Consider the following 25,484-nt stretch of genomic DNA (forward strand, 5'->3'; position numbering starts at 1 on the left):
GGGATTTTAAACACCTCTTGAATGCACATTATATAGGGGAATTCTCAATAGTGCAAACCCCCCCCCCCCCCCCCCCCCCAGATTATCTTGAGATCCTCACCTTTACATTTAAGTTGTAGTGGGGTGAGTTCCTTTGCGATTCAGAGCTCAGAATCTTTGAGAAGGCGTGATTGTTGGAGAAGCTGCAAACGCCCCTCATTGTTCCCAAATTGGAGAATGGCGTGTCCGCTTGGCATGTGCTTGTTGTTGCCCTTGGAGGTGAGAGCTTTTATCTTGTCATGGTCGACATGAATGGGTTTGAGGTTTTTGTTGAGGAAGTTAATGAGCTCGGTGAAGTCTTCCTTGTACATGTCCCAAGCTTGAGGTAACCCTCCAATGCAAACCTTGACGAAATTCTCTTCTTAGAGCTGTCGTTCTTTGAGCTCCTTTGTCATGCACGTTCTCACATTGGCGAGTGCCACTGTGTGAGCTTGGGTGAATTTTGTTTTGAGTTCCTTTACCTTGTCGGTTCAAGGTCAACCATTGAATCGAAGTGTGCTTCCAATTTATTGAGATGTTCTTTGAGTTCTCTATTTTTCTCCATCACCCGATCAAGGGCTACCTGTAAGTGTTCAAGACTAACCCATATTTGGCACTAAAACATGCATGCACATCACATTTTTCTAATCGGTGGGAGAGTGCCTCTCTTTGTGGCAAGCTTGAAATTTAAATACTATTTTTTGAGCCAATAGCTTTATACCACAACTATGGTAGATCCCAACACAAGTTTATATTTTGGGCATGTTGAAAGGTGCTTTAGTCATCCTTACTATGGTCACCACACATATTCTATATTTTAAATAACCTCAGCTCAATCCATGCATTAAAACTTATAGATAGCAAGAGGAACGTTTAACCAAGAAAACGAAACAAAGGGGCATCTTGAAAACATGCATTTGGAAAGATACAAACACACTACTAAACTTTGGCATCATTTTGTAAAAACTTAAACTCAAGTTCGAAGATTGTCTATCTTTGGGTCCAATAGAAAATTGACATTCAAAAGTGTAAGAGCTGGTGCATTCTCAAGTTTTGGCTCTCAAGCATTGATGGTGATGCACATCATGTGATAATCTCTGATCATATACTAGTCTTAAAGATCACATGCAATCTCCCTCAATTGTGACAGTAGTCTCTCTTTTTTCATTTGGAAGTTGGAACTCTATGCAGATCACTTAGTTGCTATGTGAAAAATATCAATTCTCCTTTAAATACTGATTTTTGCATCTCAGTGTCTCCAATAACCTCTATGAGTGTTTCACGTCAAGTCTAGCTCCATGTTGCCTAATTGTAATAAATTTATTGTAAATTGGGAATGGTACAAGGTCTAGGTTGAGATGGGATAAAGTAAAAATGTGCTTCTTTTTATTATGATGGCTATAGCAGTAGGGGGTACCAACTGGGAGAAAATGGAAAAATCAAAGAATAAGTGGGAGATACCCTTGGTGGAAAGATAAAGGCAGCAAAGTTCATGCTCGTGGATAGTAGGGACAATGGCACATGGCAGAAGCAACGGTGGACTGCGACAACCATTGAGAGCTGCAACGTGAGACACACGATCCGGGAGAGGGGGAAGGGGGGGGGGGATATACGAGGAGATAGTCTATTTTTTAGTATGCACGGCTTCGCGATGATAGCAGCTCCACACGCTTGTTGGAATAGTTACGAAAGATCTCGTGGGATTATTTAAGTCTGGCAACGTATGAGTTCGAATCCGTGTTTCTCCTTTTGTAAGGGTAAGAGATAATTGATCGGTGATGGAAGGAATCTCTGATAAGATTGAATAAAATATGCAGCGAGCCAGTAGTAGTAGTATAAGATGTTACAACTTTTAATTCAAAGTAGGCTTCTCCTTATACTTCAATTATAAGCATTTTTGTTAAAATATGTATGGAGCTGTTTCTTTTATACTATCTCACACATGGTAGTCATCCACAAGACAATAAATCACCGTTTATGTATATTTTTGACATAATTTGAAAATTGATCCTTGAAGGGCTTCTACCAAGCATACCCTTCTTCGTGTAGGGTTATTTTTCAAACGCCCTTCTATGAGGGAGGGCTTGTTATGCAACTTGCCGATCATTAGGAAGAACTACAATTTTTTTACCATGTAGGTGCAGGGTAAGTCTCAAAGGAAGGGTGGGAAGAGTTGCAATTTTCAACCGTGGACCGTGGGACAGGTGGGGTGAGCCGATTGTGTGAAATGGGCTCGAACTGGCTAAATCGGGTGGACTGGGTTGGCAAGGCCTTGGAGATGGTACAAGCTGGGCGAGCAGATGCGCTAGCTTGAGCGCAGAGGCTAGAGTGTAACCCCCCACATGGCGTTGCCTTGCGTCCAACAAGGAGCTGTAGCAGCACGTATGAGAACCCTGGTGTGTGTGTGTGTGAGAGAGAGAGAGAGAGAGAGAGAGAGAGAGAGAGAGAGAGAGAGAGAGAGAGAGAGAGAGAGAGACTACTGCTTGCATGCTCATGCAAAAAGCCATAGCTTTCTCCCTCTTTGCTTCGATACCACTGAGTGGACTAGAGTAGGATAATATTGACACTCCTCCTATCCAAACCCCATTTATACAAATAGGTCTCCCTTGTGTCACCATCTTAGAGCCATGCTCCGTAGGTTCCTTGTTCTTATAATAGGAGCGAGAAGTACGAGTTGATCATGCTAAGAGTTGAAGCTCACCGGCCCATGGGAAACTGCAAGAGCTTTTGCCCGTTTTTGCATCACTAGAACAACCGTCCAATCTGCATCACTAGAACAACCACCTGGTAATTTGAGTTGCAATATTTTTCCACAAATTTTGACAACAATAACCATTGTAATTCACTCCAAGTTGTAATCCGTGAAAACCAGCGCAGGACAACATTCTCAATAAGATGTTAGACAAAACCTTATTAGGAGTAGGAGTCTCTAGGAGGGATTAGGTGGGAGTAAGAGACGGCTCAAGCTTGTCCAAACTCGACATTACCGATGTCTTTCTTCCACTAACTCAAGCCGCGGAGGCAATTTAAATGCGAGGAGCTTACACAGAGCCTCCATAGCTCTATCTTCGCAGCGAAGCAGAGCAGATCAGAGAGCCTGTTGGCTATGGAGTCCTTGTGTCCAGCTTTCTTACCTTTCTCCGTCCCAGGTTATCTGCTTGCATCATTGCATCCAAATGCATTTATGAAATCTCATATCTCTCTCATTGTATATTCATGCACATATTATCTCTTGCATTTTAGGTAATCTTGGCTTTAATAACTCTCTATACAGAGTACTTAAGGCCAAGATCACATATAATGTAGGTGATATGAGTGCATGAAGATACAATAAGAGGTATGGAGCTTCATGGATGCATGTTCAAGAAGGTCAAAGATGGTATTGCCGATGAGAACATGTCTGAAAGCGAGCTTTTATGTTGCATAGGATTATAGGATTTTGAGTTTAGTCGTAAACCATTGTCAATTTCCCTTTGTTTGGATACATACTTTAGACAACCAATGGTCGATGTTTTGCTTTTGAATTTTGATGTATGGCAAATAGTCGTCAATGAGACGCATGTCTCAAAAGAAAAAGGCAACGATGTTCTCCAGTGCCGATACATGCTGCATTATCATTCTACGTTGACAAGTTATACACCTCAATGAGGAGGTGCAATATGAGTTGCAAGTTATTTTCAAAGCATTCCTTGCACCAAAAACGAAATCTTTATTTATTTAGGTCAATTTACAAATCCACAGATGGGCAAACATGTATGACTTTGGTATTGTATGGCAGGTGATGTAGTTTCCAGGGTTGCTTCAAGCTACCGGGACATCCATTTAACAAATACAAGATCCTCAATTTTTGGGAGTCCGTCATTGCATATGCAATCGTCCCACACTTTCTCATTGAATCCTCCCCGACCTTTTCAACTTCATTGTGCTGCATTAGCCTCCACTCTTGGAAGTAAGTGAAGTACATCTCTTTGTTTTTCATTACCACTGCTTGTTTGTTTGACCTCTCTTTGTTTTTGATTACCACGGTTTGTTTGTTTGACTTCTGCTCTTCACAATGCTATTGGTGTTCCTACTTTAGGAGTTTATTAGTGCTTATGCTCACCTTTCAAACTTTTCAGCGGGAGTGGACGAAGCGGAAGACATATCCATTTCCAAAGACAATGGGTACTCACTTGCCCCCAATTCTTTTGAGGTTAGCATTTTTGCTATTGTGCTGGGTTGTGGAATTACAAAAAGACTGTGCACAGGATCTTTTGTGAGAAGAATAAGGGCTTTATGATTAGAAAACATGTACAATGCGATGCTAACTTTATCATCATATTCTTCAGGTAAACGGAAAAAAATAGTACTTATCTTTGAAGTCACTAGAACTTTTCCAATAGAAGCAAATTCACATGCACAGCTTTGCAACTCCTGTTTAGGTTACACCATCGATGCAAGCACAGAATTGTGCCTTAATTGGATCGGCAATCTTGGTAATGGCGTGTGAACATTCAAAGGATGTAAAGGAAGGACTTTGAGATCTACATAACTCAGCAATTCAAGTTTAGTAATATTCTGCATTTGAGCACAGAATTGTACGTAGATTGGAATGCATGTTACCTTTAGATTAAAATCAGCTCTGTACATCCTTGTGTAAAGAGATAGGTCTCTCTCTCTCTCTCTCTCTCTCTCTCTCACACACACACACACACACGCGCGCACGCACGCACGCACATGTGCGTTGCACCTAACGCGTACACACATACTGGAAAGGGTTGTAACTTGAGTTTGGAAGCCAAAGTCGTGTAAACATGCTTTTGATTATGACAAACTGACACAAAAGAGAAGCTCCGAGTTTTTCTCCTGTGTAGCATGAAGCCTTTTGTGTTTTTCCAGGTGCAATCTTTACTCATGGAGGTTTGCGATGAGACAAGTGTAGCAGAGGTGTTGCTAAAGGTTAATACATCTAACCTGATGAAAACATTTTTGACATATTTGCTCTTGAAGATTTTCATTGCGACAAAGGCGTTTTGTTGTGATCAGGTGGGTGAGTTTAAGCTGCATGTGAAGAGGGATGTTGGGAAATTAAAAGGTTCTGCCCTACCTGTGGCAATGGCTCCCCCTGTCCCTAGTAAGCCCATGGTGGAGTCAGCCCCACTGGCAGTGTCAACCGTGGTGGTAGCTTCAAAATCACCTTCCTCGTCAGCTACCGCTCTACTTTCTAGTGCTGGGCCGAAGTCAGGTTCAAAATTTGGGCTTTTAGAGGCTGCTGCAGATGAAGGGCTTCACTTTGTGACCTCCCCTAAGGTTTTTGGTCCCACTTGAGTGACTCTACTTCAACCGATTACTTATGAGGCTTTTGGATTTTCATCAACAGCTTTCAAGAGTTTCCTTCGCAGGTGGGCTTGTTTCGAAAGTCTCGTGTTGTAAAGGGAAAAAGCGGTCGTCCCTTGTGTGAGGAAGTAAGCTCTCATAATGCAGATTGCTAGTTGATCTTTGCAGAAATTCTACACCTGAGTGGGCCCCAAAAAGCATCATGGCAGTCAAGAGTTGTTAATAGGATCTTTGCTGTTGCAGGGGCAAACTGTGAAAGAAGGTCAAGTGGTTTGTTATGTCGAACAACTTGGGACACAGCAGCCTGTCGAGGTACGGATTTAACTTTAAGGGCATATTCAAGTTGTGTCACTTGAAATGACGAGTTTGTAGAGTAGTTAGTCGTTGTTGTGCAGTTTTGGTCCGGCAGCTTCAGTCATGTAAATAATAGCAAAGTTTGTCGACACAGCCTCCTAGCTTTGCTATTCGAGGTATAGATAAGGTATGCTTCATGGTAGTATGTTTATGCGTAGTTGAGGGATCCCCCCCTTAGGGTCTATTAAAAAATTATGCACTTGCAATCATCAAGATAATTGAGCAATTTTAAGATTTAAAGTTTTTACGGCCTGGGAATCTATCTCCTAGAGGAGGATCTCTACACCCACTCAAAGCTAGCTAGATTGCTACCCTTCAGTGGACTGACTCAAGAATACTCAGCGCCTAGTGCTATTCTTGAGTAAATATATGAGAAAGGGAGTGAGAGAGAACAATTCCCCCCAATCAAAAGCACCCCTTTTCCCTTTGAGAACTCCTAACCCTAACCTCAAGCCCAACAATTGAGGCTCAAAAAATCGAAACAGGTGGGGGTGGTGTGGCCTCTACACACCTTGTCCTACCTTTTCTACTATTCGCTCTACAAACAATCATATTTCACAATGTTGTGTTTTCACGAGTGTGCAGTAGTTTTTATATGCTTGGCATCGGGGATTGAAAGCGAGCTGAGGGCATAGTTATACCCACTCATTAATGCCATATGTGATGATGCACATGCGGTACAACAACTTGATTACAGAATTGATTTTAGGGAAAATTACCAAATTAGCCTTGAAAATTGTACTTTTGTGGAAATGATCAAAATACCCATGTACTCTTGTGGAAATCAAGCGCCCCTTTTGGTATTTCTTTTTGTATTAATCTGAGTTCACAATACAAGAGCGCGGGCAGGCGCTCACACTCAGACTTTGCGTCCAGATGCTCTAAGTTGTGAGTGGCCTACCCACTTATTTAAAGAGTACAAGGGTTGCCAAAAGCAGAGCCCCAAAAGCTGAAAATCAAAAGCTTAAGTAAAAGCTTTGAAAAATAAAGCAAAAGTTCTTTCTCTCTCTTTTTTTTAATAAAGCAAAGAGGCTTTTCTTCTCTCTCTCTCTCTCTCTCTCTCTCTCTCTCTCTCTTTTGCTTAAATGAAATAAAGCAAAGAGGCTTTCTCTCTTTTCTCGTTGCGTGGAAAAGCAATGCCAAAAATTGAAATCAAAAACAGCCCATGCAAAAGCAAAAGCAATGCCAAAAATCTACCCAGCTTTCCGTAAATCGCGTTGGTGTCCGTACAGCAGGCCACGTGTCAGTCCACCACGTCAGCAAATCAGGACTGACACGTCAACAAATCAAGGTTAGAGTTAGGGTTAAGGACATAATTAGGGTTTTTGATTTTAGGGTTAGGGTTTCAACAAAATTAGGGTTTTAGGTAGAATTATGTTTTTGATTTTAGGGTTAGGGTTTCAACAGAATTAGGGTTTCGGGCAGCCACGTCATCACTTTGTGACATACCCCCCTCTTGAAAGCATTGCAATCGCCCTTGATTACGCCTGCAAAACAGATAGAGGCCATAAACTGTCTCAGCAGACATTGACTGTTAGTACCTACGCACTAGAAAAACACACATCTAGCACATGTGCCAATCGACAGTCACATCACACAACATCACAGGACATCACTAGACATCACAGGACATCACGTGACATTCAACGTTCATTCGGATCTTAGACCATGATTTATCGGCAATGTAGCTAGCAATCGCATCTAGATCCAGTCGGGACCTCATCGATGTCCGATTGACTAACCCCTATTGCAACCATGTCTATTCGAGATCAATTAGACCAAAATGCTGCAGTCATTTGGTGTATCAGTTCTTGCACTTTAAAACAAGTCAAGAACAAATCAATTTAATATTCCGGAATTTCATTTCATAAAGTCATCCAACAGAATACTGTCAGCTCTCAGTATCCTTGAAGCTCAAAGAGATATTAGTGACTCTAGTATTCAAAAATCGAGGCATCTGTTGACAAAGGGCGGAGTAACTCCCCTCTTGTGCAAACCCACTGCACCAGATCTCCGGCCAAGCTGAATTCTAGGTTTCATTTGGAGTAGACTATGCCAAACCAAAAGTTTCAAGGTAAAGATTCACATTCCGAGGAATATCTGCTAGGTCTTCCTCCTCCATTCGCTTCGCATGCAATGCGAAGTAGGTCTTGAATTTAACCAAGAACCGTCAGTTCGCTTTACCTTCTTACTTTCTTTTTGTGCGAATGTCTGTTTTGGAACGAGTATTTGCTCGTTTTCGTCCATTTCGGGTTGTTCATCATCAGGCACATCGCCTTCAAAAGGCTTCAAGAGACTCACATGAAAAACATTGTGAATCCTCCCAAGTATTTTGGCAGATTCAGTGCAAAGGAGATATCATTTATCTTTCTGGAAAACCTGGAAAGGTCCACACTATGTCATGTTAATACAAAGAAGCCGCTCCTTTCCCTTTTGTTTTCTTTCTCGGTCGTGCCTTCCCATAATGTAAGAGCACCCACATCTTCTTCTTCAATTTCAAATCGCGACAATGGCGATCTGTTGCCTTTTTCTATCTTTCCTGAAATTTCTGCAAAGCCTTCCGGACGAAGTCTCTCTTGAACTGGTCGGCTTCAAAGAAAAATCTTATCTTTCGCGCTAAGGAAGGGTAGAACCTTCATAGCAAATTCAAAAATCTCAAATGGCATCTTCCCCATCAAAGAGTCAACCGTGTTTCTGTAGGCATATTCCACCAAAGGTAAAAACCTTTCCCAAGTAGTCTATTGATCCAACCAAGAAGATTTCAACAAAGCCAGTACCACTGAATTAGCAATCTCTGATTGCCGGTCGGTCTGCGGGTGGACCGAGAACTGCAACCGCGTGCCTATGTTCTCCCAAATAGCTGTCCAAAACAAACTCGTGAACCTGGGGTCCTGTTGGAGACAATCGTCTCAAGCAAGCCATGTAATCCGAAGACCTGGGCAATAAACAATCGTGCCCACGCTGTGTTCTCGAGAGATGAAATCCATTGCAATACTTTCCCAGGGCTGGTGGGTATGGATAAAAGATTGTAACAATCCCTGTGCTTTATGCCTGTCAAACTTGACCTTCGCACATACCAAGCAACTGCGCACAAACTCGTCCACATCCTTCTTGAGTCTCGGCCAAAAAAAAGTATCTTTCTACCTCTTTCAAGGTGGTAGCAATCAAGGCAGGATCCGTACGCACGTACGGATCTGTACGGTATGGTACGTTCGTATCGTACGGATTCGTATTGTACTCTTTTTTTTTGGGGGGGGGGGCGTAGTGCTGTGGGTAATTTGTGGAAATAAACCCTATTGTGGCAGGAATTTTTGGTTGCCCTTCTTTAGCCTTATCCCAACACCTAGTTTTGTAGACATTTCGACACAACTTGCATTTGTAGAGCACACACGAACGTCATTGCGGTGGTGAATATAGGAGGGCAAGCATGATGAGGAACTCGTATGAAAGCTTTGCCTTGGTTTATAGAATAGTGAACTAACATCGTTGGAGTGATATTTATGAATTTTTTATTAAGTACAGACCGTATTGTAGGTTTTTGGCATTTAAAAAAAAAAACCTTACGAATTTTACGAACCTAACAACTCTATCCATTCGGTACTACGTACAGGTCGTACCGAATACGTATCGTACCTTACGTACCTTACCACCTTGGTAGCAATGCATCGGCGACCCGTAAAAGGCGGATAGTGGCATTCGATTAGAGCCTTTTCCCTTCAACGGCTGTGTAACGCACATCATGGTTTTCTTCATCAAGTAGCCATCCCGAATGGAATAATCCGCTACTATCTCCCCTTTCTGTATTCAACTGAATACATCTGCAAAATCTGTTCTGTGGCATATTGACCAACCATATCCTCGAAGTTCCTATGATGTATCGTGGAAATAGCCAGAACCAACGGCTTTCGGGACAAAGTATTTGCCACCAATTTCTTTTGTCCTTGCACATGGACAATCCGGAAGTAAATCGTGACAAGATGTTTGCCCACCGTATCTGCTTTTTCCGATAGTTGCTTCCGTGACAAGAAGTAGCGTAAACTCGTATCATCTGTGAAAATCGTAAAATCGGCTCTGAGTAGGTAATATCGCCACTGAATAAGAGCATGGATAGCTGCCAAAAGCTCTTTCTCACAAATCTGTGCTGTCAATTCTGGCCTTGAGAACAATCTGCTCTCGTAGGCAATGACATTGGCCTTCTTGCATTAAGACCGCATCAAGACTACGACCACAAGTATCACAATATACTACAAACGACTTTTGCAAGTCCGACAAAGTCAAAACTGGTCCCGTAGTCAATTTCTCTTTCAAAGTTTGAAAGGTAGTCACCTCTGTGGGTCCCCACGGTAAAGGGACTCCTTTCTGTGTCAAGATATGCAAAGGGGAAGCAACCTGTGCAAACTTTCAAATGAACCGACTGTAGTACGAACACAGTCCCAAGAAGCTTCTAACTTCTTGGACATTCTTCAAATCGGGCCAATCACGGATAGTCTCTATCTTGGACGGATCCATGTGCACTCCTATTGTTGAGACAATGTGTCCCAAAAAGTGTATCTCTGGTAGGAAAAATTCACTTTTCTTTGCATTAATCACTAACTTGTGCTCTCGCAATGCCCGAAAGACCTGAAGCAGACGATCTCTATGTTCTGTCTCATTCTTGGAGAAAACAATGATATTGTCAAAGAAAGTGCCAACAAATAGCCTGCACTCTCGAGAAATCCTGTCCATCATCCGATTAAATATCGCAGGAGCATTGGTTAAGCCAAAAGGCATCACCAAAAACTCAAATAACTCAAAAGTTGTTCGAAAGGCCGTCTTGTAGACGTCTTCCGGCACGATTCGGATCTGATATCCACTCTTCAAATCAATCCAGCTAAAACACGAGGATCCCTGTAATCTGTTGAGTATATCATCGATCCTAGGAATCAAAAATCTGTTCTTGATGGTGATTTTGTTGAGAGCTCTATAATCGATGCACATTCTCCAAGATCCGTCTTTCTTCAAAACCAACAACACTAGAGAGCAAAACGGTGAAGTACTAGGCTGGACAAGACCCTTTTCCAAGAGGTCTTTCACTTGGTTCATAATCTCTTCGTTCTGGGCTCGGCTCACACAGTAAGGTGGCCGGTTCGATGGTGTGCTTCTTGGCATCAGTATAATTCTCAGGATGAGCGGGTGGTAACTCGCTTGGTAGGCCCTCTAAAAAGCAATCGGCATGAGTGTGGAGAAAATCTTGGCGTTCTTTTGTTCAGGTCAAACATATTCGACCTTCATCCATCGTTCAATTCTCTCCCAAAAAAAAGTGACTAAAGAAACTGAAGTTCATCAAATACAATCTCTGAGCCTTTCATTTGTCAAAGTCGCATTCTTGACTCGGTAGTCAACCACGGCGTTGTTCTTATGGTACCAAGGGATTTCGAGTAGAACGTCACAACCTTCCAAGGTAATTACGTAAAACTCTGCGTGCTCTAAACACCCATGTCATTGCAACGAAGTTTGCCAATGCTCGATGTAATGGCAACATCCCATCCGGGTGCCCTCTCAAACTACCTCCGCCTGTGGCCTCAGCCTATCGAGCGTAATTCCAAATTGAGCCGCCAATTCAAGAAGTTGGCTTTGGCTCCTTCAAAAGAGCTTCTTGATCTTTCACTTTGCCCCAAAAGTAGCTAAGTTTGTACTTTCATTCATTTGATTCGGTTCAGGCCCCACGCGATGTGGTACCAGTTGTGCTTTTTATCTTTTTATCTGCCTTCTCTGCCACATCTCTCAGCTGCTCTCGAACTTTCAGGCCTTTCTTCATCCTGTTCATTCGGTGCCTTACTAGGGCATTTCGCGGAGATATGCCGAGTTTCCCCACATTCAAAGCACTTCCCCTCCTTTATGTAGTGAGCCCGCTCTTGAGGAGTAAGCTTGGGTCGTGCATCCTTCTTTTCTGGGTTGCTCTTTCTCTTTTTACTTTCATTTGTCGAAGTGTGTTCAGCTCTTTGTGTCATGATCTCATCGGTGGGGTAAGTCAGACTGCCAGAGTGGATGGCAACCCCGTTTCACATGACTCATCAACTCCTGAATAGAAGCTGACTTCTGTTCAAAGCAGTGATCTCGGATCTCTGTAGGTAGACCCAAGGTAAACCGCTCAATCTGTTCCTTGAACGAGATCTTCTTAAATGAAAAGGTGGGTAGAAAAGAGCTCCAGAATCTCTCGCAATAAGCGTCCACTGTATCTTTCTTGGTCATCCGAAGATGGTTTCAAGCAGTTCGTATATCACGTTCATACTCTCGAGTCAACCAAGAAGAAATAACAAGCCTCTTAAATTTCAGCCATTTAATTGGTGCAGTCTTGCTTAATAGAAGCGTGGACCACCAAGTTCGAGCATTCCCCTTAAAGTAGGAGTCAGCTCTCCGAATCTTAGAGTGCTCTGAGTAACGTCCTCCCGCGAAGCGATGTCAAACTGCTGTACAAAAGACAAAGCCTTCGAAGCATCTCTATATCCCGAAAACGTGTCAAATTTAATTGACTGTCCACCTTCCTTAAACTCTCGCACTTTCTTGCTTTTGTCTTCCAGAAAGTCATATTGGTTGGCTTTGTAAAAATTCTTCTTCTTTGCATAAAAGTTGCTGTCATCAGAGTTTGAACTGTCTGTAGACGAGTCCTCTGTAGAATTGTCACTCACGGGGCCAGATTTAGACTTCTTTGTCTTTTTCTTGCCCTTTCCGAAGCGTTGCTTTTTGCTTCGCTTTTTGCCTTTTCGGTCTTCTTCGCTCGAGTCAGAGGGGCTAGAAGAACTCGAAGAAGAAGAAGAAGAAGAACTGGGTACTTCTTCAAACCGAACATGCTTCTTCTGTTTCTTTGCCTTTTCAAATGTCGACTGACGTCCCAAATAACCTGGGAAGTCAGCGCCTTTCTTCTGCTTTTTGCCTTGCTTTTTAGCTTTGTTTTGCGTGTCAAAAAGCTGAGCAATTCGTGCATCGACCACCTCTTCTAATTCCTTCTCTGTATATTTCTTGTGAGCAGAAGGTTTCTTGAGAGCAGGTTTTGGGGGTGGTGTTGTGGTTTTCTGCCACTGCGCATGTACCTCCTGGAAAGAAGTCTCGCTCATATATTTCGCAAATTTTGGGTCCTTCGCAAAATTGAACATCATCTTTGCTGCATCGCCGATCAGTTGACGACGCTCCATCTCTCGACGCTCCGCCTGAGTAGGCCGAGGCGGGCCATACTCCTTACTGGAATCTTCGTTGTGATCCCTTCCCGCATGTCCGGATGCAGAGGAGTCGATTGGTCTTTGCCTAAAGCCATAGGTGCCGCGGAAAAAAAATTTGGGATCGGATTTCCTGTAGAAGAGAAATCGACCGTGCTCTGATACCGCTGTAACAGACTTGGACACTCCAAGTCAAGAATCTACCACGACAGCACCAAATAACCACTTCAAAACAGTTCACAGTTCACAATTTATTCGACACTGGCCCGGCGGAGTTCTGTGCCTAGAGATATTGGCCCCAAAGACTGGCGCCCCTTTCGGTATTTCTTTTTGTATTAATCTAGTTCAAAGTACAAGAGTACGGGCAAGCGCTCACATTCAGACTCTACGTCCAGATGCTCTGAGTTGTGAGTGACCTACCCACTTATTTAAAGAGTACAAGGGTTGCCAAAAGCAGAGCCCCAAAAGCTGAAAATCAAAAGCTTAAGTAAAAGCTTTGACAAATAAAGCAAAAGTTCTTTCTCTCTCTTTTTTTTAATAAAGCAAAGAGGCTTTTCTTCTCTCTCTCTCTCTCTCTCTCTCTCTCTCTCTCTCTCTCTCTCTCTCTCTCTCTCTCTCTCTCTCTTTTGCTTAAATGAAATAAAGCAAAGAGGCTTTCTCTCTTTTCCCGTTGCGTGGAAAAGCAATGCCAAAAGCTGAAATCAAAAACATCCCATGCAAGAGCAAAAGCAATGCCAAAAATCTACCCAGCTTTCCGTAAATCGCGCTGGTGTCCATACGTCAGGCCACGTGTCAATCCGCCATGTCAGGAAATCAGGGTTTCAGCAGAATTAGGGTTTCGGACAGAATTAGGGTTTTTGATTTTAGGGTTAGGGTTTCAACATAATTAGGGTTTTTGATTTTAGGGTTAGGGTTTTAGCAGAATTAGGGTTTCGGGCAGCCATTCATCACTCTCTGACACTCTCTTTGCAATTGCGTAGCCTAAAAAGCTGTAAAAGCTACCGCAAAAAGTGCCACGTCAGCAGCCCTAAAAATCCGTCGTAAATTGCGAGATTCCGTACGGCAGTGCCACGTCAGCATGTTGCGCAAAATTTTCGGTGCCTACTTTTAGCAGGTTGCATTCCCCGGCTTGTCCATGCCAGTATGTGTACACATGGATAGGTACGGCACCTCCGGCCAAGCTGAATTCCGGGTTCCATTTGGAGTAGACTATGCTAAACCAAAAGCTTCAAGGTAAAGGTTCTGTAAACAGACTTGGACACTCCAAGTCGAGAATCTACCGCAACAGCACAAATAACCACTTCAAAACAATTCACAGTTCACAATTGATTCGACACTGGCCCGACGGAGGTTCGTACCTAGAGATATATTTGCCTCAAAGATTGGCGCCCCTTTCGGTATTTCTTTTTGTATTAATCTGTGCTCAAAGGACAAGAGTGCGGGCAGGCGCTCACACTCAGACTCTGCGTCGAGATGCTTTGAGTTATGAGAGGTTCTGCCTGCTTATTTAAAGAGTACAAGGGATACCAAAAGCAGAGCCCCAAAAGCTTCCCATAAAAAGTTGCCCCAAAAATAGGCTTACAATTTTTAAAGCATCTTTAAAATTCAAAGCTCTTTCTCTCTCTCCAGCTTACGTAAAGTAAAGCAAAGGTCTCTCTCTATCTCGTGCGTAGCCAAAAAGTAGGTGAGGCTGCTGTAATTTGTAAAAGCTCCATGCAAAAGCACTGCCACCAGCCGTATGGAATCTCGCGTTCTGCGTCGCATTTTGCGGGTTGTCCGTAAACAGCAGGCCACGTCAGTTTTTTCTGTAGGCTGCAGCCACGCCAGCAATTCCAGTGTGTGTGTGTGTGTAGTGGGCAGCCACGTCACCAATTTGTGGCATACCCCCCTCTTGAAAGCATTGTAATTGCCCTCGATTACGCCTGCAAAACAGACAGAAGCCATAAACTGCCTTAGCAGACACTGACTGTTAGTACTGACGCACTTGGAACACACATCTAGCACATGTACCAATCGACAGTCACATCACAGGACATCACATGACCAATCACATTCAACATTCATTCGGATCTTAGACCATGATTCATCGGCAATGCAGTTAGCAATCGCATCTAGATCCACTCAGGACCTCATCGATGCTCGATTGAGTAACCCCTATTGCAACCATGTCTATTCGAGATCATTCAAACCAAAATGTTGCAGTCATTTTGACTATCAGTTCCTGCACTTAAAAGCAAGTCAAGAACAAATCAGGTTCAGATTCCGAAATTCCATTTCATAAAGTCATACAACAGAATGCTGTCAGCTCTTAGTATCCCTGAAGCTCGAAGAGACATCAGTGACTCTAGTATTCTAAAAATCAAGGCATCTGTTGACAAAGGAGCGGAGTAACTCCCCTCTTGTGCATCCCACTGCACCATATCTGCGGCCAAGCTGAATTTTGGGTTCCATTTGGAATAGACTATGCTAAACCAAAGGCTTCAAGGTAAAGTTTCACAATCTGAGGAGTATCTGCTAGGTCCTCCTCCTCCATCCACTTTGCATCCGATGCAGGATAGTTCTTGAATTTAACCAAGAACTGCCTTCTTACTTTACCCTTATTCTTTCTGTCCTTATGTGCCAAAATCTGTTTAGGAACAAGGATCTCCTTGTTTTCTTCTACTTCTGGTTGCTCATCGACCTCCCCATCTTCAGGCACATCACCTTTGAAAGGTTTCAAGAGACTCAGATGAAATGCATTGTGAATCCTCCAAGTGTTGGGCAGTTTTAGTCTGAAGGAGACATCATTGATCTTTTCAGAGATCTGGAAATGAAACCGGCCTGTAGGATCCAAAAAGGGCGGTAGACCTTAGACTTAATCCTTATTTGCTTTCACCCATTTAATTTGTCGCCCACTTTACCTGTACTTTCAAGACACAACAAAGGGGAAAGGGATACAGGTTGCTAGACTGCACTTGTATGAGTAGACCGACACCAGATTGGCCCCTAAATAGGCGCCCCTTTTGGTATTTCTTTATTCTTTAAAAGAGGGAATAAAAGCTGTGGTTCCCTACAAGCTGCCCCGCACAATATTGGCTGAATTTCAACTGTACTGGCCCGATTTCGGTAGCATAACTGTACTAGGCCCCTTCACAGTCAGTATCCCCACGCATTGGATGACTTTCCCGACACATACAGACACTTTGCAAAACCTGGCGAGAATCTGCAGCATGCTGAATTCTCTGTTTTCTGCCCTGAAAATGTGCCAGATCACCTGTACAGCGGTCCCCTCGCGTCCCCGAACCTCTTGGGGGTATTAGGGTCCGTTTAGGGCCAAAACCCTAAACCTGCAAAAATACACAGCAGGCTGTTTCGGGCTCCGTTTTGCGTGCTGGTCGCATCCGTAGCAAGTCCTCGAGCTCCCGCACCTGTAGGGTTACTTGCCCTTTGAATCGGACGAGATTTCGCACTTGAAACCTCTCCGAATCACATGTACGTGTGGGGGATTAGCTGCTAGCTACTCCAGTACCTGTGCAAGAGGCTCTTGCCTCGGCAATCGCGCATGAACCCACACAACTGTACATTGGTCAATTGAAAAGCCCACTAGAGGGGCATAACATACTGCCATAGGGGAGAGAGAGAGCAGTGCGTAGCGTGCAGGGCATCACTCCTGGCATCGCACTGTACATAAGAGGGAAAGGAAGCACTCCATAGCTCTCAACCTGTGACAGAAACCGAAAATGAGCCTCCCTTCTCCTAAAATCAGCGCCACTTCTTCCTGCATGAGGAAAGTGCACAAAAATGTGCCACTTGGCACATTTACAGGCTATTTCCCGTTTTGGGGTTGACGCCTGAAAATCTCCGGACCGGTTGCCCAGTTGACTTCACGGTAGAGTAATAAAATGTTCCCCTTGTCATTCCGATGGTAATGACGCGAACACATTTTCAGGTCCCAAAATAGCAGTTCCCTAAATTTTAGGAGACGTTGCCATTGTATCTTTCTAGGTCATCTGACCCTCTTTGTACACTGCAGCCACACCAAGAACTGAAATGTAGCCTCTGTAGCAAAGGATTCCACTTTGGCTAGTCAATGACCCCACTTTGGCTAACCATAGTCCTTGTCCAACCTTAGTGCTCTCTTGCCCTCAAGCCTGGACTCCCTTTGAACAGTTCCACACTAGCTATGCAATGCAGGGCAGTTAGATTTCTCGAGGGGTGTTTCCAAAAAGTGAAATAAATAAATAATAAGAAAGAAATCAACAAAAAGGATAGATAGTAGTCACATGCTGGTGACAGGAAAGGTCTGTAGTATCGCATACTAAGCTTTGGAAAAAGCCTCTCCTTTCCCTTTTTCTTTCTCAGGCATGCCTTCCCAAAACGTAAGAGCATCCAATCATCCTCCTTCAATTTTAAATCGCGACGATGGCGATCCACTGCCTTTTTCTGTCTTTCGTGAGATTTCTACAAAGCCTCGCGGACCTTGGCAAAAGCAGTGACTAAGTTGCGCGTATACTCATCAACTTCAAAAATCTTATCTTTCGTGTTTAGGAAGGGTGGAACCTTCATAGCACCTTCAATAATCTCAAATGGTGCCTTCCCCGTCGAAGAGTGTATCGTGTTGTTGTAGGCAAATTCCACCAAAGGTAGATACTTTTCCCATTGAGTCTTCTGTTCCGAGATATAAGACTTCAATAAATCTAAAACCACTAAATCAGCAATCTCAGATTGCCCGTCAGTCTGCGGGTAGAAAGATGACGAGAACTGCAACCGCGTGCCAATGTTCTCCAAATTGCCTTCGAAAACAAACTCATAAATCTGGGGTCCCTGTCGGAGACAATCGTCTCAGGCATGCCATGTAATCTGAAAATCTGGGCCACAAACAGTCTCGCTAAGTGATCCAGCTTGCTTGCTAAATCTGTCAATAACAGTCCAGATACCATCGTGACCACTTTGTGTTCTCGGGAGATAAAAAATGAAATCCATTGCAATACTTTCCCAGGGGCGGGAGGGTATGGGCAAAGGCTGTAACAATCCCTATGCTTTATGCGTGTCAAACTTGACCTTCTGGCATACCAATCACCTGCGCACAAACTCGTCCACATTCTTCTCGAGTCTCGGCCAAAAGAAGTATCCCTCTACCCCTTTCATGGTGGTAGCAATGCCACAGTGACCTGTAAAAGGCGGATAGTGGCATTCAGTCATAACCTTTTCCCTCAACGGTTGTGTAACGCACAACATGGTTTTCCTAATCAAGTAGCCATTCCAAATGGAATATTCCACTACTGTCTCCCCATCCCGTATCCGTGTGAAAACGTTTGCAAAATCCGGATCTGTGGCATACTGGTCGACCATACCCTTGAAGCTCCTATGATGTATCGCGGAAATAGCTAGAACCAACGGCTTCCGAGACAAAGCATCTGCTACCAAATTCTTCTGTCCCTGAACATGGACAATCTGGAAGTGAAACTGTGACAAGATGTTCACCCACCGCATCTGCTTTTCCGATAGCTGCTTCTGTGACAAGAAGTAGCGTAAACTCTGAGTCTTTTTCTTGCCCTTTCCGAAGCGTTGCTTCTTGCTTCGCTTTTTGCCTTTTTTGTCTTCTTCGAGTCAGATGAGCTAGAAGAACTGACAGAAGAAGAAGAAGAAGAACTGGGTACTCCTTCAAATCGAACACTCTTCTTCTGCTTTCTTGCCTTTTCAAATGTCGACTAACGACTCAAATAACCCGGAAAGTCAGTGCCTTTCTTCTGCTTTTTGTCGTGCTTTTTAAGTTGAGCAATTCGTGCATCAACCACCTCTTCTAATTTCTTCTCTGTATACTTCTTGGGAGTAGGAGGTTTCTTGAGAGTGGGTTTTCGGGGTGGTTTTGTGGTCTCCTGCCACTGCCTGTGCTTTGTTTTTAGCTTTGTTCTGTGCGTCAAAAAGCTGAGCAATTCGTGCATCAACCACCTCTTCTAATTCCTTCTCTGTATACTTCTTGGGAGTAGGAGGTTTCTTGAGAGTGGGTTTTCGGGGTGGTTTTATGGTCTTCTACCACTGCCTGTGCACCTCCTCGAAAGAAGTCTTGCTCTTATATTTTGCAAATTTTGGATCCTTCGCAAAATTGAGCATCATCTTTGTTGCGTCGCCGATCAATCGTTGACGCTCCATCTCTTGAGGCTCCGCCTGAGTAGGCCGAGGCGGGCCATACTCCTTACTTGAATCTTCGTTGTGATCCCTTCCCGCATCTCCGGATGCGGAGGGAGTCGATTGATCTTTGCCTGAAGCCATAGGTGCCGCGGAAAAAAATTAGGGATCGGATTTCCCGTAGAAGAGAAATCGGCCGTGCTCTGATACCACTGTAACAGACTTGGACACTCCAAGTCGAGAATCTACCGCGACAGCACAAATAACCACTTCAAAACAATTCACAGTTCACAATTGATGGCCCGACGGAGTTCCGTGCCTAGAGATATTGGCCCCAAAGACTGGCGCCCCTTTCGGTATTTCTTTTTATATTAACCTTGTTCAAAGTACAAGAGTGCGGGCAGGCGCTCACACTCAAGACTTTGCGTCCAAATGCTCTTGAGTTATGAGAGGTCCTGCCTGCTTATTTAAAGAGTACAAGGGATGCCAAAAGCAAAGCCCCAAAAGCTTCCTATAAAAAAAGCTGCCCCAAAAATAGGCTTACCATTTTTAAAGCATCTTCAAAATTCAAAGCTCTTTCTCTCTCTCCAACTTATGTAAAATAAAGCAAAGGTCTCTCTGTATCTCGTGTGTAGCCAAAAAGCAGGTAAGGCTGCCGTAAAAGCTTCACGCAAAAGCACTGCCACCAGCCATATGGAATCCCGCATTTTGCGCCGCATTTTGCGGGCTGTCCGTACACAGCAGGTCACGTCAGTTTTTTTCCGTAGGCTGCAGCCACGTCAACAATTCCAGCGTGTGTGTGTGTGTGTCTAGTGGGCAAGCCACGTCACCAATTTGTGACAGGTTCAAAATCTGAGGAGTATCTGCTAGGTCCTCCTCCTCCATCCACTTCCCATCCAATGCAGGACAGTCCTTGAATTTAACCAAGAACCGCCTTCTTACTTTACCCTTATTCTTTCTGTCCTTATGTGCCAAAATCTGTTCAGGAACAAGGATCTCGTTTTCATCCACTTCGGGTTGCTCATCAGGCTCCCCATCTTCAGACACATCACCTTTAAAAGGTTTCAAGAGACTCACATGAAATGCATTGTGAATCCTCCAAGTGTCAGGCAGTTTCACTCGGAAGGAGACATCATTGTTCTTTTCGGAGATCAGGAAAGGTCCGTAGTATCTCATACTAAGCTTTGGAAAAAGCCTCTCCTTTTCCTTCTTCTTTCTCAGGCGTGCCTTCTCAAAACGTAAGAGCACCCTATCCTTCTCCTTCAATTTCAAATCGCGACAATGGCGATCTGCTGCCTTGTTCTATCTTTTCTCGAAATTTCTGCAAAGCCTTCCGAACTAAGTCCCTTGTGAACTGGTCGGCTTCAAAGAAAAATCTTATCTTTCGCGCTAAGGAAGGGCGGAACCGAAGGGCGGAACCTTCGTAGCAAATACAAAAAAATCTCAAATGGCACCCTCCCCATCCAAAGAGTTTATTGTGTTTCTGTAGGTATATTCCACCGAAGGTAAAAACCCAAGTAGTCTTCTGATCCAACAAAGAAGACTTCAACAAATCCAGTACCACTGAATTAGCAATCTCTGATTGCGCGTCAATCTGCGGGTGGAACAATTAGCCGTCCAAAACAAACTCGTGAACGTGGGGCCTTGTCGAAGACAATCGTCTCAGGCATGCCATGTAATCTGAAGACCTGGGCAATAAACAACTGTGCCCACCGTGTGTTCTCGGGAGATGAAATCCATTGCAATACTTTCCTAGGGGCGAATGGGTATGGGTAAAAAAAGCTGCAACAATCCCTGTGCTTTATGCCTGTCGAACTTGACCTTCTGGCATACCAAGCAACTGCGCACAAACTCGTCCACATCCTTCTTGAGTCTCGGCCAAAAGAAGTATCACTCTACCCCTTTCAAGGTGGTAGCAATGCCGTGGTGACCTGTAAAAGGTGGACAGTGGCATTCGGTGAGATCCTTTTCCCTCAACGGCTGTGTAACGCACAACATGGTTTTCTTCATCAAGTAGCCATCCCGAATGGAAAAGTCCGCTACTATCTCCCCTTTCTGTATTCAACTGAATACATCTGCAAAATCTATTATGTGGCGTACTGATCGACCATATCCATGAAGTTCCTATGATGTATCGCAGAAATAGCCAGAATCAACGGCTTTCGGGACAAACTATTTGCCACCAATTTCTTCTGTCCCTGCACATGGAGAATCTGGAAGTAAACTATGAAAAGATGTTTGCCCACCGCATCTGCTTTTTCAGATAGCTGCTTCCGTGACAAGAAGTAGCGTAAACTTCCATCATCTGTGAAAACCGTAAAATCGGCTCTGAGTAGGTAATGTCGCCACTGAATAAGAGCATGGATAGCCGCCAAAAGCTCTTTCTCACATATTTGTACTATCAATTTCCGACCTTGAAAACAATCGGCTCTCATAGGCAATGACATTGGCCTTCTTGCATTAAGGCCGCATCCAGACTACTACCACAAGTATCCTAATATACTTCAAACGACTTTTGCAAATCCGGCGCAAAACACGGGGCTACTGACACGTGGTAGTAGCTGTATGGACGCTTTCAGGCTACGCAAATTCAGGGCTGAGTCTTACGTAAAAAGCATTGGCAGCTTTTGGGCTACGTAACTCAACAAGAGATAGAGAATTTTATTAAAAAAACTTTATTTTTACTCAATAAGGCCTTGAGAGTGAAAGCTTTTGAGTTTACCAGCCTTTTGGGGCTCTGCCTTTAGCATCCCTTGTACTCTTTAAATACATGGGCAGGGCCTCATAACTCAGAGCATCTGGACGCAAAGTCTGAGTGTGAGCGCTTGCTCGCACTCTTGTACTTTGAACACAGATTAATACAAAAAGAAATACCAAAAGGGGGGCCAGTATTTACAATTGCTGCCGCAAACGTCCGTACACTGCCACGCGGCTGGTCCGCAAACTGCACCGCAATTTCCGGAATGTTCTGTACGGCAGTGCCACGTCAACATACCCTGCATTTTCTGGGGGTCCATTGCCACATGGGAGTGTGTGTATGTACTAGGCAGCCACGTCACCAGTTTGTGACATGTCCTTGTTCCCCGCATCCAAAACACTTCCCTCTTTAATGTAGTTGGCTCTCTCCCGAGGAGTGAGCCGGGGTCGTGCATCCTTATCTTTCTGATCTTGGGGGCTTCTCTTCTTTCTACTTTCATTTTTAGAAGTCTGTTCTATTTTCTGCGTCATGATCTCATATGTGGGGTAAGTCAAACTGCCCGAGTGTATGGCAAAGCCCCGTTTCGCATGACTCATGAGTTCTTGAATAGAATCTGACTTTTGCTCTAAGCAATGATCTTGGATCTCCGTAGGAAGTCCCAAGGTAAACCGCTCAATCTGTTCTTTAAACGAGATCTTCTTAAATGAAGAAGCGGGTAGAAAAGAGCTCCAAAATCTCTCGCAATATGCGTCCAAGGTATCTTTCTTGGTCATCCGAAGATGGTTCCAAGCAGTACGAATGTCGTGTTTGTCCTCCCGAGTCAACCAAGAAGAAATAAAAGCCTTTTAAATTTCAGCCATTTAATTGGCGCTTTCTTCTTCAATAGAAGAGTGGACCACCATGTTCGAGCATTTCCCTTGAAGTAAGAGGTAGCCCTCCGAATCTTGGAGTGCTCTGAGTAATGCCCTCCAGAGAAAGCTATATCAAACTGTTGTATGAAGGCCAAAGCCCTCGAAGCATCTCGGAATCCAAAAAAAGTGTCAAATATAATTGACTGTCCACCTTCTTTAAATTCTCTAACTTTCTTGCTTTTATCCTCCAGAAAGTCATACTGGTTGGCTTTATAGAAATTCTTCTTCTTTGCATAAAATCTGTGATCATCGGAGTCCGAACTATCTGAAGACAAGTCCTCTGTAGAACTGTCAGAAACTGGGCGAAACTTAGGCTTCTTTGCCTTTTTCTTGCCCTTTCCAAAGCTTTTCTTTTTGCTTCGCTTTTCCCTTTCCTATCTTCTTCGCTCGAGTCAGAAGAGCTAGAAGAATTGTCAGAAGAAGAAGAAGAAGAAGAAGAAGAAGAAGAACTGGATACTCCTTCAAATCTGACACGCTTCTTCTATTTTCTTGCCGAGGCAAAAGCAGATTGACGACCCAAATAACTCGGGAAGTCAGTTCCTTTTTTTTGCTTTTTGGCTTTGTTGGTTGTGTCAAAAAGTTGGGTAATCCGTGTATCAACCACCTCTTCTAATTCTTGCTCTGTAAACATCCTCGGAGTAAGAGGTTTCTTGAGTGCCGGTTTGAGGGGTGGTTCTGTGGCCTTCTGCCATTGAGAGTGCACTTCGTCGAAGGATGTTTGCGTCAAAATTTTTGCAAATTTGGGATCCTTCAAAAGATTTATCATCATCTTTGTCGCATTGTTAACCAATCGTCGACGCTCCATCTCTTCAATCTGTGCTTGAGTAGGCCGAGGCGGGCCATACTCCTCGTGAGAATCTTCTTCGTGATCTCTTCCCGCATCCCCAGATGTAGAGGAAGTCGACTGATCTCTGTTTGAATCCAGAAGTGTCACGAAAAAAAGGATCGGATTTCCCGATAGAAGAGAAATCGGCCGCGCTCTGATACCACTGTAACAAACTTGGACACTCCAAGTCAAGATTCTACCGCGACACAACAGAAATTCACTTCAAAACAGTTCACAGTTCGCAATTGATTCGACACGGCCCGGCGGAGTTCCGTGCCTAGAGATATTGGCCCCAAAGAATGGCGCCCCTTTCGGTATTTCTTTTTGTATTAATCTGCAACTCAAAGTACAAGGAGTGGGAGGGGTCTCACTCTCAGACTCTGAGTCCAGATGCTCTGCAGAGTGGGAGCCCTGCCCACTTATTTATAAGTTTACAACGGATGCTAAAAGCAGAGCCCCAAAAGCTTCAAAATCAAAAGCTTCATCAACTTAAACGAAAGCAGTTTATCCAAAAGCCATCCCAAAAAGCTTGCGTAATTTTTCAGCCTGCGTTTTCCATACAGTTGCTGTACAGTCCAGCTCTGTCAGCGGGATTTGCAGCGCAAAATCCGGAAATGCCACGTCAGCACTGCTGCGGGTTTTTGCCAGCCGGAGAGTGTGGGTGTGTGCTCTGCTGCCCCCTTGTCCAGGGCCACGACACATCATCAGTTTGTGACAAATAGAGGCAATTATGTCTACAAATGATAAACTTTTTCATCTTGAGAACCCACAATACCAACTACAATCCTAGTTATGTTCTCTTCCAAGTTAAGGATATCCAACCTGTTGGGCCTTGATCTGAGGCTATGGTGTGCTGGTGCAAGGCTAGAGTGCTATAGCTGAGATCGTCCACTGTCTGCAAAATAATCGTGGCCACATTCGGTTCAGAATTCGTTTCTCGCAGCAGCCAGTTCCAAAATCATCGTCATCAAAATTGCGTGCCTGTAGCATGATCCACCACGTGGGAGTTAAAGGACACATAAAATTTGAGGGTTGACTCCCACCTGACCGATAGGAATCTCGATATCGTACCATTACGCCGTTGATGGTGTTCTGCTTCTGGAACAGCAGCATATAAATCTATTGGGTCCCGTCCTTTACCCTAATGAGGGAGAACCAATCTTCTTATAAAGAGTTGTAGGAAAAAAAGTCTTTGGAGATGTTTGCGAGATTATGAAGGGGTATTGTGGGAATTATGGAAAAATTTAAGGGCATTTTGGGAAGATTAGGAAAAATGTGAAAAGGGTACTTTGGGATTTTTTTGAAATTTGATGGTATTTTGGGAATTTCACAAATTTCAGGTTGTGATTGGGTTTGAGTGCTTCTGTTTTCGCCTTTGTGTCATGCAGGCTGAGAATTCTGGTGAAGTCGTGAAGATTTTGTGCAAGGATGGAGGTGAGCAGTCAAGGTTATGCCATTGGTTAATATGGACCTGTTAATATTCACATCAATCTGTTTTTTTACTGGTTTATTTTGGCTGCAGAACCGGTTGGTTATGGGGATCCTCTCATTTCAATCCGACCAGCATTTGCTGGTATTAAGTAAAAGTGCCTTGGTTGTAACTGGATGAATGCAGTGATCATCATCTCTAATTATCACTTATCCCTAGCAAAAGAATGTTTCTACTCTTAACTTGATTAAGATCGTCGGCTGCTCTCGATTTTATTGAAGCGAGAGTTGCTACTTAATGTTAATTCAAGAGATGTTAATTTCATCGTTTTCAAATTAACAGTATATAGCTTGGGTTTTGATGCTGACCCAGAGGGATTTTTATGCCCATCAATGCAGTGCCTTTTGATGTTGTAAACTACCTTGTTCAGCTGAAACCTGGTACAACCTTGAATAAGGTCATTTTCAAGAAATGCAGCACTGTTTGTTGATACGGACTTTATGATCAACATGGATGAGTGGTTTACGATACTTTTATGCTGAATCCTTAGATTGATTGTGCCCATTCGATGCTTCATAAAGATTCATCGTGGTGTGTAATTTGTCATGTTGAGCTGGTCAACTTCAGCTTT

At 43.7% G+C, this 25,484-nt stretch overlaps 1 protein-coding gene across 2 annotated transcripts; it reads left to right on the plus strand.

The window, feature by feature from the left end:
• The first annotated feature begins 2,953 nt into the window (after positions 1-2,953).
• On the plus strand, positions 2,954-25,212 carry LOC147461702 (uncharacterized). Of its 2 annotated transcripts, XR_015187627.1 has the most exons (10): positions 2,954-3,167; positions 3,797-3,967; positions 4,137-4,210; positions 4,897-4,956; positions 5,044-5,307; positions 5,400-5,462; positions 5,578-5,646; positions 5,730-5,815; positions 24,813-24,858; positions 24,947-25,212. XR_015187627.1 is itself a non-coding variant. In XM_086509170.1 (9 exons), exons 1-9 carry the CDS (start codon positions 3,125-3,127, stop codon positions 25,006-25,008), a joined length of 852 nt encoding a protein of 283 aa, XP_086365296.1. In that variant the 5' UTR covers positions 2,954-3,124; the 3' UTR covers positions 25,009-25,212. The 2 variants fall into 2 exon arrangements, 1 of the variants encoding a protein (XP_086365296.1); XM_086509170.1 differs by lacking the exon at positions 5,730-5,815.
• The last annotated feature ends 272 nt before the right edge of the window (positions 25,213-25,484 follow it).

The sequence above is a fragment of the Adiantum capillus-veneris genome, chromosome 3 (genome assembly GCF_014529385.1).
Source record: "Adiantum capillus-veneris isolate H3 chromosome 3, ASM1452938v2, whole genome shotgun sequence".
Classification (NCBI taxonomy): domain Eukaryota; kingdom Viridiplantae; phylum Streptophyta; class Polypodiopsida; order Polypodiales; family Pteridaceae; genus Adiantum; species Adiantum capillus-veneris.